Below are 13,926 nucleotides of genomic sequence, written 5' to 3'. Positions count from 1 at the left end.
TAGTCGAATTAGCTGGCTGGTGGGAGGCTTCGGCCGTGGCTAGTTACCATCCTACCGACAAAGACCGCCAAGCGATTAAGCGTTCCGGTACGATGTCGTCTAGAAACCGCAAGGGGTGTGAATTTTCATCCTTCTCCTAACCAAATTAGTCCGCTTCCATCTTAGATTGCATCATCACTTACCGTCAGGTGAGATTGTAATCAAGGGCTAACTTGTAAAGAATAAAAAAAAAAAATAGCTGAGCTGTAATAGCCCAGTGGATATGAACACTGTCTTCGATTCGGAGGGCTTTTGAATCCAGTCCGGGACATGCGCCTCCAACTGTTTAGTTATGAGCATTTGAAATTAAATATCACGTGTCTCAAACGGTGAACGAAAAACATCCTGAGGAAACCTGCATACCTGAGAATTTTCTAAATTCTCTATGTGTATGAAGTAGACAATTCGTATTGGGCCAGCGTGATGGGCCTAACCGCTCTCATTGAGAGGAGATTCGAACTTAACAGTGAATCGAATATGGGTTGCTAATGATGACGTCGTACTACGTACAACGGCTAACCTTAGTGGCCAAGTGCGGAAAACGCCGAGGAAAGAAGAAGAGTGTTATTATAGCCCCTAAGAAAGAAATGGTAGTGTTAGGAGAATGTAGTCGGAAAAAATGTGTCAACTATATGACATGCCTTTGTTCTATTTCCATCGCGTGCACGTCTTGCATAGAGCGCATTTTAGCTATCTATATGCGTACAGTGCCTAAAACAAAACAAAAAACAAGGCGCAGCTGGCCACGTGGAATCCGCCTGACTGCGCGAATGCTGTCCAGTGAAAGCGAGTGGCAGCAATACGGACAAATGCTCCGGAAAATAATGACGAGAATGAAAGAAAGGGAAAGGAAAGAGAAAACCAAAAGAGAAACAAAAGTTCCGTGTAGACAATTCAAAAAAAAAAACAAATGTAGGTACACTCACGGTCGAGCCCGCCGATGTACTTCATGGTGATCTCGGCGTGTCCCCACACGGCGGACACGATGGGGTACAGCGTCTTGCCGCGCAGGCCGCGCGCCGCCACGCCCAGGTAGCGCCCGTCGGCGCAGAAGGCCAGCGTGCCCTCGTCCATGTCCAGCACCACCAGCAGCCGGTCGGGCACCAGGAACTGCTCGTCGGGCCGCAGCAGCGCGGGGTACGTGGCGCCGCTGCTGCCCGTGCCCTTCGCGTTGTGGTACACCTGGAAACCGACAACACACCATTACATATTTTATCAATTAATTATCAACCCATATTCGGCTCACTGCTGAGCACGAGTCTCCTCTCAGAATGAGAGGGGTTAGGCCAATAGTTCACCACGCTAGCCCAATGCGGATTGGCAGACTTTACACACGCAGAGAATTAAGAAAATTCTCTGGTATGCAGGTTTTCTCAGGATATTTTTCTTCACCGTTACCACCACTAAATATACAATTTCTATACAACGCATATTCTTAGGCTAATAAATATTGGACCAGCCAATGTGGATTGGCAGACTTCACATATGTAGAGAATTAAGAAAATTCCCAGGTGTGCAGGTTTCCTCACGATATTTATCTTTAACCATTTGAGACGCATGATACCAATTTATTTTCTCAAGACGCACTTCATGAATACCCTGGGCCGGATACAAACCTACGCCCTCCAAATCAAAGCAGAGGTTATATTTAGTAGGCTATCACGACTTACGATTCTTCAATACTTCTAAATAATAGGTAGCCCTCAGCCCTCAGTAGATATACAGTTAAGGACCGGACAATACACACACATATGAGACACACAGATATGAGAATTCATTAGTTGGATTTTACGCCTGATGAGATTTGGGTTATTGGGTAAATTGGAATCCAGCGACTGACCAGAGAAGTCGCCATATCTTTATTAACAATAAACATTTATTTAGATAAATGCAGCTTGTATGGAGCACGTGGAAACTGCACTAGGAAGATAAACGAACAAATACAAATACCGTGTGATTGCTAATCGGGGTCTGTAAATATCGTCGGCCAGGTATATCGTAATGACGTAGGACTAATGGAACGCGTATGAGCGTGATCCTAATCATAATATTATTAAAACGAGAAACGTAAAAAGCAACATTGCTATTCTTATATCGCAAGCATATCATGTAATGGAACAAAACGCAGTGCAGAATCATTGAACACTGCTTATAGATGTTATAATAACACATTGCAGGGCATTTAAGGAACACGTTTAACCTGAGGGTTAGGTTAATTAAGCCACATTTGTCTGTAACTTCATCTACCATGCCCTTTATAGGTCAAAACACTGCAATAGAATGCCCTCTATAGATCAAAACACTGCAATGGAATGCCCTCCATAGATCAAAACACTGCGATGATATTCGGTTCTACTTTCCTGGAAGAGCTCTAAACGTCCTTAGTTTTAGGTTATTAAGAACTGATTAATTTATTTTAGCATTCATTACTTTATATTAAGTTTTACTATTTTAAAAATAGTACGCGTCAAACAATTAGTCTACTATGAAGTTGTAACAAGATGAATTGCGCAGGGACAATAGCCCCGCTCATATGAACAATAGTCCGCCGTGCATCCACCTTGTGTTCAGAGCGGACAAGACGTATGACTGACAAACAGGGTTTGACGTGATTTACAAGCACAATACATGGAAATCTAAACAGCATGGTACTGGAGACGAAGAAGAAATGGGAAGATGTAAGATTTTATTTAGAAGGAATATTAAAATGCAAAGAGCAGTAAGTCACACACAGTGATACATTGACAGAGGTGTTGGTGGTAGGCAGAAATGGCAAGAACACCAACGCCTTGGGGTCAGGAAGGGCTTCACTATCCGGTCACTATCCGGTTGAGGTTGTTCATGAGGATTTTTTCCTCCTTGAAAAAAAAAAAAAACGAAAAAGCTGTGATTAACGTACCTTATTTCTCCCGAGATCCCACCCCCAGCTTTGGTCGGTAGCGCCCACCAGGCTCTGGTAGCCGACGGAGTGCAGCGGCGCGTGTGCGGTGGCCACACCGACCACGGCGTGCGTGCCGCGCTGCCGCGCCGGCCACACCACCTCCCAGCAGTGCAGCCCGCGCGAGTAGCCGACGCGCCCGCGGATGCAGTCGGTGCTCTGCGCTACCGGGTGCCGGTGGAACGTTAACGCGTCCTCCTCTTTTACGAATATGTTTAGTGATCTGGAAACGAGAAACAAGATAGTTTAAATTTTTTTTTATTTTTTACAAGTTGAATGAAAGTTGCCCTTGATTGCAATCTCACCTGATGGTAAGTGATGGTGCAATCTATAAATTGGAAGCGGGCGAACGAGGATGAAAATCTACAAGTACACCCGTTTCGGTTTCTATACGACATCGTACCGGAACGCTAAATCGCTTGGCTTGATACGACGACAGACAGACTTTAAAACAATCACGCATAATGGAAAGCAATGATGAAATATATCCAATTTGGAACGAGGACCTATGCACTACTAGCGGACGCCCGCGACTTCTTCCGCCTTTCGACCTCCTTAATCCGGCCCCAGACATTAGCTCCGCGTCTGGGGGACTTCTTTTATGAAAATGACTTTAAACACCTACATTGAGTAGGGGTGCAGTACCTATACATTTTGACATTTATGAAGTGCATTGCTACTGAACCGGTGCCGGTGGTCAGATATAATTTAAGTATACTCTGGCAGTTCAGTAAGATCACCGAGTGTTCACTCACGATATTACATAACATTTAAAATTATGCAGGATGACGTCATGGCTGCTGTTAAACTTAATTGCGGAGACCTATTGACCCGCAATTTTATCGGCAAAACGACCTTGTTCCGTCAAATACGTAAAGTCTATGAGGCGATTTGCTCCGAAAATGGCGAACAACAAGGACGCCTCCGAAGGTTAACAAGCCATAGGATCGCTTTTACAACTAGTTTTTGTCAACACAGGCACGGCAATAAGGATTCGTACAAATCCTTTGGGGCGTTGAAAGTTTGTTCTACAATGCAAACTACTCTATCATGCCCAGTTTGTATACTTACCTATCCTTTATTTTTGTATACTGTCTTATCGGGATAAAAAGTGGCTTATAAAGTAGCTTCAATAAGCTACTATATGCTAATATGTTTAATATGACCTCTGCCTCCGATTCCGGACGGTGTGGGTTCGAATCCGGTCCGGGGCATGCACCTCCAATATATTTAGTTGTGTGCATTTTAAGAAATTAAATATCACGTGTCTCAAATGGTGAAGGAAAAACTTCGTGAGGAAACCTGCATACCAGAGACTTTTTTTAATTCTCTGCGTGTGTGAAGTCTGCCAATCCGCATTGGGCCTCGAGACTCCAGCTCAGCAGTGAGCCGAATATGGGTTGATAATGAAGTAGCTTCAAGGGTGCCATTTTTCATCTATATACAACTTGAAAAGACCGTAACATCTCGCTATAAACACAAACATGAAACTCGTGCGTACACTCGTCTTCTAAATTTTTTCTATGGGGTTGAGCTGTGGACCATAAAATTTGTAAACCGCAAAGAATAGACTCTTTCGAGATGTGGAGATTTTCGGACGAAAATGTTCCGGATCCCATGGACTGCATTTCTGGCCAACGCATCTATACTTCTTGCCAAGCTCAAGGTAAAGGAGCAAAAAATTTACTACTTTTTATCCTGGATAAATCTACGGTTCCTACGGAATGTATTTTGATCGTGATTACCATTCTACAGTTCCTACCTACCTAAAAATTTTGCGCACTACAGTCTTTGATTTAATTGCAACTTCAGCTTCTCATAACACCAGGTGAAATAAGCTCTGAGTAACAAATAGTTCATTAAAAGACGTTTACTAAATAATCTCAATCAGTGTTTATTAAAAAGGGTTATCAAGGCCGATTTAAAAATAGTGAATTAAAACCTATCAAGCATACTTAGTATAAGAACATGTCAAGGCAACGGCGAAGTGAGAAGAACAGGTGCTTCTTGCTAATGCAATTTGTTAATAAAATTTATTGCAACTTCATTGATTCATTCATTCACGTATGAATATCATTTAAATATCACTGTGATATGATTTCACTTTCTGAACGCGATAGAGTTAAAACGAAGTAAATGCATTATTATTGATTGATAATGATTTTTATTCGTCAAACAGATCAGACATACTGCACTCACATATTACTCGTATATGGTTTTATCCTAAAAGTTTGAAGTATATTCCTTTGCATGGGTTCACAAGGTGCAGGAATGGCGACCCCGTACAAGAAGGCGTTGTTAGTCGACCCCTCACCAGGTGGGCTGCCGACATAAAGCGAGTCGCAGGGATTCGCTGGATGCAGGCGGTTCAGGATCGTGATGTTTGGAAGTCCCTACAAAAGGCCTATGTCGTGCAGAGGACGTCCATCTGCTGATATGTTGACGATGATGAAAGATCATAGTAAATGTTTATTCGCTAAAAGCGACGCAGTTAGCGAATAGCCCAGAAAGTAAGCTGTGCTTGGTGTACGATTACATTCGAAAGTCCACCCGGCTCTATGATTTTATGTAATCTTTACGTCAACGGTCTTACTAGTTTTGACTTATTTTTCAAAATAATAAAAACGAAATTATGTCAGCGACTGTACTGTATAAATCGTACGCAAAAAGTAATCCAATTCAAATTAGTTCAGTCTCCGTTACGTGAGTAAATAAAGCGTTCACTTTTTCCATGTCTAGCGAACACGTAAAACATACTTCTTTTTCTGCGGGAGACTAATCCGTAATTTGTTTTTCCATTGTACTAGATTGTAAAATAGTTATTGCGTTCTCCTATTCAGGAAAGCTTTTTATTTTTCATTTCATTTACTAAGTTACAAATTAAATAAATATTGGAATTGATTTTTTTTCCGCGAGTCCGATGTTCAGCCGCATACGCATACGTTTAATTTTGTAAATAAAAATGATTGTTTGACTATAATCGAATCTACTGGTCCCACCATAACAAATAATGTCAATCTGCGGCGACCGTACACATCTCATCATTATTTCATCGCTCAACAACTTCAAAGTATCGCCAATATTTTAGGAATATTATAGGAATTAATGTAGAGGTGAATATGGTTTGTTGGGCCAACCGTTCGTTCACGTCCTCGATGGCGATCAGAATATAATAATTATGAAATCAGAGGACCCGTCGATATGAATATGATGTTACAACTTCGTAGGATCACCACCGTGTTTCCACGGATCATGCACTGTGTAATTCGAACAGCTTCACACAAAATGTATGCAACGTTTCGAAGTAGTGCCCTGTTCGGACCACGTAGATGGCATGCCCCGGGCACGTCTCTGTCTAAGGGTAAGTAAGCTCGCTCACCGGTCGTCAGGGTTCCACGCCTGCTTGAAATGGGTGTCGAGGCGCGCGGGGTGCATCATCGGATCGGGCGCCAACTCGCACGCCACCACCGCCTTGCAGTCGGACGTCGGCGGCACGGGTCAGGGTTCCACGCGTGCTTGACCTGCGTGTCGGGGTGCTCGGGCGGCGCGTCGAGGCGCACCACCACCGCCTTGCAGTCTTACGTCGACAGCAGGGGTAAAGTAAGGGTAAGTAAGCTAGCTCACCGGTCGTCAGGGTTCCACGCGTGCTTGACCTGCGTGTCGGGGTGCGCGGGCGGCGCGTCGAGCAGCGCGTCGAGGCGCGCGGGGCGCGGCGGCTCGGGCGCCAGCTCGCGCGCCACCACCGCCTTGAACGGCGCCGTGCAATCGCGCGACACCGACTTGACTCCGCCGGAGAGCTTTTGCCCCATGTTCATGCCCCTGCAGCGAGTGCGGGCGCGCTTCGGCAGCGCCTTGAGGCCGCCGCGCCGCGCCTCCTCCGCGCCGCCGGGCCCGCCGCCCCTCACTGAGCGCACCCCGCTCTTGTACCTGCAATAGACAAACAAACTCTTTAATATATACGTTAGCGTCAGGAGTGACACACTTAGCTTAGAAACTCTATCCTATTCCCATATACCTCAAGTCCCGGTCAGAGTCTCACAACAAAACTTTATCAGTGATTGATTTGGTTTTGGAGTTGATCCGTAGTCATTCTCATAATATATGGAAAAAAGACTCTCACTTCATTATCCACTACATCAGAACACATTAGATTTAACTCTATATTCAAGAAATTTAGACAAAGAGTATATTTAAAAGGCAGTTTTGTTCAATGTGTTCCGTTATTCTAACACCATTACCTATATCTGCGTTAATTTATGAATGCAAGTTAGTTTACTCAGGCTCAGGCGAGAGCTCTAGTGCACACCGCCATCATTAAGGATAAAGCATAAAAAGAACTTAACAGCGCAAGAAACAAGTACCTACATACATAAACTTGTGTCTATAGATACAAAAATGTAATATATCTCAGTACAAATATGTACAAAAAGAACTAATAACTCGCTTGTAAGTTTAATAAAACACAAACCGACATCACAACAAACAACAATCGTTTATCATAAATCGTCTATTCTATTCAGGCCACAAATCACGACTAAATAATTGCGCAATCCAATGTAGGTAATTGTTGTTATGCTTTACTTTCTTCAATCATTTGGAGTTCAAAAAACTGGTTCCCCAGTTGGTCGAGTGGTCTCTATGTCATCACAGCAGATGCCGGCGCGGCACAGAGCGCGCATCTTATGTAACGCAGCAACCGCCTAACCGTGAAAGTCGCCGTTCAAAAGCCAAGGTTAGCACGGCCCTGGAACCACGATCTAACGCACGCAAATGTTACCTACATGAACATAATATCTATTCGGGTTTTATTTAATATGGCCGTTGTTTGTTTTTTTTTCTAAACAATGATCTCATGTAATTGTATAGTTGCTATTTAATTAAACTTTAAGATTATTCGATGCATCCGCGTTGAGCGCAGGTATACGAGCATGTAACACGTCTTGGCATAGTACCTACGGTAAGTCATTATGTATTTGCTTAATTGATTAGACTAAACCAGAGTTCCCCAAACATTTTTGTGTCGTAGACCCCTTGCCATGTTTTTACGTGTTGGGTAGATCCCCTACTTACCTGATATTGATTTCTTGTAAATTTTCACTATAGTGAAGTTTAGTGTTAAAAACTTAAAGTAAAGGTTTTCTTTTCTCAGTTTTTACAAGTTCAAAATGTATCGCGACCACAAAGCGAATACCAAACATCCTACAACTTACACAATTTTATAAACGTATATAATATTTTTTTTAATTCATAGGTACTTTTATAGATAATGTACATGTTTTGATATTTTATGATAGTATGATGTAAGTAAATAGGTACTATCAGTTTATGTGTTATGCTCCATTATCGTGGAAACCATTTACATTTAATGGACCCCCAAATTTTTTTTCGCCGACATAGACCCCTTGCAGTTTGCAGGGGTCGATATAGACCACTTTGGGAATCACTGGACTAAACGGACACCGTACGTGATGTCATTCGATGGTGGTGCCTCGAGCACTGTATATGATGGGAAGGGACGGCTAGAAGGCACGCGAGTTACAAGGCCGTCTGCCTTTCCGTCGCCTAGAGCGGCGTCACAACAAAAGCGGGAAGTGAAAGGTAGTGAATGTGTCCCCTCCGCCGCGTCACCTCCGACCGTACCCGACTCCTTTCATCCATCCAAATTGTCCTAACTTGAACTTATAATCGAACTTATTAGATGACTAACAGTTTCGTCTAAATATACCGAAACTTTAATTTTCAAGGCCGAATATTTGAAGGCTATCGCAAAGTTCACATGGCGACGGCAAACAAATTAAAACGTGGGTTAAAGAGTGAGGCGTGGTCATCTAATAGTCACAAGCACTTCCATCCAAAATGCCCCAATTTGAATTTACAATCGAACTTACTGTACGACTAACAATTTCCTCTAAATATACGTAAACTTTAATTTTCAAGGCCGAATATTTGAAGGCTATCGCAAAGTTCACACGGTGACGGCAAACAAATTAACACGTGGGTAAAGAGTGAGGCGTGGTCATCTAATAGTCACAAGCACTTCCATCCAAAATGCCCCAACTTAAACTTACAATGGCACTTATTACACGACTAACAATTTACTCTAAATAGGTACGCCTAAACTTTAATTTTCAAGGCCGAATATTTGAAGGCTATCGCAAAGTTCACATGGCGACGGCAAACAAATTAACACGTGAGTGAAAGAGTGAGGCGTGGTCATCTAATAGTCACAAGCACTTCCTTCCAAAATGCCCCAACTTGAACTTACAATCGAACTTACTAGACGTGTAACAATTTCCTCAAAATATACCAAAACTTTAATTTTCAAGGCCGAATATTTGAAGGCTATCGCAAAGTTCACATGGCGATGGCAAACAAATTAACACGTGAGTTAGAGTGAGGCGTGGTCATCTAATAGTCGCAAGCACTAAACGAAATTATAATACTTGTACTAGAAGATCCGTATTAGAAACGACCTTCACCCATCTCTTTATTGGATGAAAAGTGTTTTATACCAAATTTAGTACGTTGAAAATGTATAGCGAGGTTTCCTAAAAATTTCCTGGACTAACTATTATTATTCGTAACTATCATTAATGATAGTTCGGCCAAGAGGTTTTGTGGCAACCTACTCGCATTATATTTCATAACGTAAGTATTTTTGTTATATAACAGTTTTCATCCAATAAACAGATGGGTGAAGGTCGTTTCTAATACGGATCTTAGGAGTAGACTATTGTGGATAAATAACTGCATATATAATGCCATATGATAACATTGCAACGATCTTTGACAAATAAAAAAATGTTTTTTTTTTCCGATTGGACATAATGGCAAAAGATTAATCTATTCGGTGACTCACAACAACTTTTGAGTCGTGGGAATCCGTCGATCCGTCTGGACACATCAATCGTAAGGCGGATAAGTATCAAAATGGAAATGTTTGCCTTTAAGAGCTCCCGCAGACCTACAATTGTAAGTTGGCCGACTAAATACCTAAGTAGGTATACGAATAGGTATATATTCTGGCAAGTTTGTTAATTACACTCCCATGATAAACGGGCGACAGGGGGAGAGACTGCGCAGAACTTTCGTGCGTGAGATGCATCAGTCGTGGGTTTTTCATTCATCGCTACACGCCCCCCGGTTCGCGTTACCATCGGGTGTGTTACGAACAAAGTTGCCAAGCTATAGTAACATATGCTAGCCCACAAGTTTTCTCCAACTAAATCGTACAATCAGAATCGAGATTCACTTTCGATTACGAACAATTAAAAAATTGTCCAATTTAATTTTAAAAGTTCAAAATTTTGTCGTCCGATAGCAGTCAGTGGAGTGCACTTCATAGATGCACAAATGCGTTGCTTTATTACGAACCTGTATTGGAGAAGAAATGTTCCATTTTGTCTGCCGTATTTGAAAAAAAAAGAGGTAAAGGTTGTGGTATTTGTGAGGGTATTTGTATGTGTGACTATATTTTATCCTCGTATTCTCACTAGAACGGGAACTGAGCAGGTAAAAACGGGGGGGGGGGTCTCTCGGCTAGTCTTTAATAAAGCCAAATTTTCAGCAAATAAATATCGTTTATGATTTATATATTTTTTTAGTGTAACGCATACCTTATGCACGCCACTGCCGATAGATAGTCGGCCAACTTGCAATTGCATGTCTGTGGGAGCTCTAAAACGTTCGAACAAACACAAGCCTCGAGTGCTGCGTTCAGCATAACCGTTCGCGGTTGGTGAGAGGTGAATGGATTCGAGTGTTGCTAGGCCGACTACAGAGTGCCGGCGTGCTCGAACAATGAACTAGACAAAATGACGCACATTCAGCACTTAAAACTACACCAGATGCTTGTAGATGGAGCTACGCCCAACTCCCTAACGAGATAGCGCAACGTTCAGTGTTTACTTACGTTCGTCTTACGTCCGTTTCCTTTCTAATTTACAGAATGATAGGTCATTACTATTTACGAGCACTATTATAATACTTCGTAGAGCCGTGTAAGCCCAGTGCACAGTGCTTTCGATTCGTAGGGCGTAGGTTCAAATGCGGTTCAGGGCATGGCTCTTAAGTTTTTTGTTATGTGCATTTTAAGAAATTAAAATATCACGCGTCTGCCGCACGGTTTCACCCGCGTGGTTCCTGTTCCCGTAGCAATACGGGGATAAAATATAGCCTATAGCACTCGGGAATAATGTAGCTTCCTAACAGTGACAGAATTTTTCAAATCGATTCAGTAGTTTCAAAGCCTATTCAATGCAAAAAACATACAAATAAACAATCAATTCCTCTTTATAATATATTAGCTAGTATAGATATAGTACATACACGAGTTGGATTTAGACTAGCACATACCCAGGGTATGTGCTAGTCTAAATCTACGAGAGCGGTAAAGCAATATTAAGGCAGAGAGGGCAGACATTGTGACCTAAACCCGCACATTGAAAGCTTAGCCTTATTGACTGGTTTACGACTCTGGCATGCTACCACCTAATAAATCGTGAACAACACATAAAGTATTAGTGAGTATTGATTATTTCGAAGCCCTATGATGAATGTTGTGAATCTAGTACTGAACATTTACACTTAACAATATCTATACTTACGTATAATTTTATAAAGAAATACCTATCAATAGTTTGTGGTATTGTAGAGGGTAATCTTTGGATTCTGGATCTACTAAACCGATTTTGAAAATTCTTTTACTACTAGAGAGCCACGTTATTTGTGTGTTATAGGGTACATTTTATCCCCATATTTTCACGGGGACCGGAACTGCGTGGATGAAATCGCGAAGCGTCGCCTAGTTCGTAAATAAATTAGGTTAAAATTAATTGATGGGATAAAAAAGGTTAAAAATGTAATAAAAAAAGAAAACGTATTTTTTTTTATAAAAAGTATATTAGCCTTATTTATAAACTTTCTCTCTAATTATTATTACTATTGGTTGTAAATACTGCTTCGGTACGAACCCGTGACCACTCTGGTATTGAGTCCGACATTTACCGCGGCGCCGTAGAGGCTTCGCTCGACCCATGAAAAAAAAGGTGAAGTACTTAAAACAGACACGTAATACTTATAAAGAATTAGTACCTAACCCAGGTGATCTAATTTTTACCTACGTCGTTTCTCAGAACAACAGACCACACGTATCTTTTAACAGTTCCTAGTAAATTGGTTTAATCGCAATTTTCCCATGACTGAGGTCACGTTTCAAAACCAAATACTATAAGCCAGTGATTCCCAAACTCGATTGAGTTCCGCTCCGACCCACCTAATAAAAACTGCCTAAGTTAGGACCGAGCTCTTGGCCGTCTTATAATGGGGGCATTGAATATTGGTAACGTTAAGATTCCCTAGCATTTGTGGTCAAAGTTAGACGACGCGAAGTCCCACGACATGGGACAACTGAGAGTTTCATTTGTCATCATCACAGATATACCTACCAGCGGCGAAGAGTTGACGCAAGCCGATTCCCACCGGGTTATCTTTAAAATCCATGCATATTCATTGTTGTACTGTTTCTCATATATGTACAGATACAACTCTAGATATATGAGTAACCGGAGTTAGTACCAGGTTGAATGAATTTCCTTTTCTTTAGGACGGCTTACCTTCGTTTTATTGCCATCCTTCGCCACTGATACCTACTCGTATATGCAGTTCGGTCGGGTTATCTCATGTGTCAGAGCCTACTTAATATTCACACGTGATGACGTGACCCTACTATGGGTTGCGACCCACACTTTGGGAACTCTAACCAAATAGACGCAAAACATTAGTTTGTGAACGGCGAATATAAATTGGGACAGAACTTGATTGGCATCGTTTAATTTGTATAACAAATAACAAAAAAAAAAAAATAAACAATTCACAAACGAAATTGAAACGTCCTGAAACTGAATTGAATACCGGACAGCCCGCGGGGGTGGATTAATTATTAATTGAAATGGAGCACGCAGATTTATGAGTCGTTATTTAGTTTGCTTTTGATTTAACAACGTAATAAAATTTCATGGCGATTTATTTATAGATACGCTAATAAAGTTGTAAACAAATATCTTGAGTTAGGTAAATTAAATTCATAAATAACATAACATCCAGGTGTCTTTAAGCAATAATAACAATAGATAATATTATGATACCTATATCAAACAAAATTGTTAGATGTAGGCTTTATTTATTTTATTATGATCGGACGTAATGAACAAGGTAGCTATAGCTTGACAAAATCGTTCGTAACACTCCCGATGGTCCGCGAGGGCCGAGAGGGGCGTAGCGATGCCCCGCGCGCACGATTTCACACCAGCACAGTCCTACCCCCCGTCGCCCGCATATCATGGAAGTGTCATCAACGAACTTGTCAAGCTTGTAGTTCGGCCGTCCAATATTTTGATGATAAAATGTGTAAGTAAATGTTATGCTAGCCACTCACCATCCGATAAGCCCACATGCCTAAAGCGCTAACGGCTTGAAATACGATAAAACTTATCGTGTGTTGGTCGCGAGCTTGTGGTGTGGTCGTCAGTGGCTGATATTATGCATCATCAGTCTATTTTAAAAGAGCTAATTGAGTGCATTTTAATTAATCACCTAAAGCAGCGTTTCCTATCAGGCGGGTCGCAGCATTATGAAGACAATGCTGCGACTTTAAATAAGAGATCGTCGATTTTATTTATTGACTATCGAGACAATAAATTATAGTTCATATATTAAAGAATTATAGTTCATATATTAAAAAATGTCACATTTAATGTAAGGAAGCTAAAACTGTATGAATTTTCATCTAAATACGATAAAATATTTTTAATAGATTTTGAAATTTTATAATCTCATTTATTTTGCAAATATCCAGACAATCTTTGCTTTTTATGTATAAATTAGTTAACATTGACCCTATTTACCCGAATGTATCATAAAAACCAATATATTCAAACTTAGTCATCATC

At 41.3% G+C, this 13,926-nt stretch overlaps 1 protein-coding gene across 4 annotated transcripts in view; it reads right to left on the bottom strand.

The window, feature by feature from the left end:
- LOC112048898 (protein gustavus) overlaps window positions 1–13,926 on the bottom strand; it is a 133,504-nt gene that overhangs the window by 6,338 nt on the left and 113,240 nt on the right. For all 4 annotated transcript variants that reach the window (XM_024086623.2, XM_024086609.2, XM_024086640.2 and 1 more), the window contains exons 2-4: window positions 6,602–6,904; window positions 2,939–3,200; window positions 966–1,221 (exon numbers count right to left, since the gene is read on the bottom strand). In XM_024086623.2, coding sequence (XP_023942391.1) covers window positions 966–1,221; window positions 2,939–3,200; window positions 6,602–6,792 — 709 coding nt within the window. In that variant the 5' untranslated portion in view covers window positions 6,793–6,904. The remainder of the gene's footprint in view (window positions 1–965; window positions 1,222–2,938; window positions 3,201–6,601; window positions 6,905–13,926) is intronic.

Source organism: Bicyclus anynana, chromosome 19 (genome assembly GCF_947172395.1).
Source record: "Bicyclus anynana chromosome 19, ilBicAnyn1.1, whole genome shotgun sequence".
In the NCBI taxonomy this organism is placed as follows: Eukaryota; Metazoa; Arthropoda; class Insecta; order Lepidoptera; family Nymphalidae; genus Bicyclus; species Bicyclus anynana.
The sequence above is the reverse complement of the archived record's forward strand: the minus strand, read 5'-3'. Positions and strand labels throughout refer to the sequence as shown.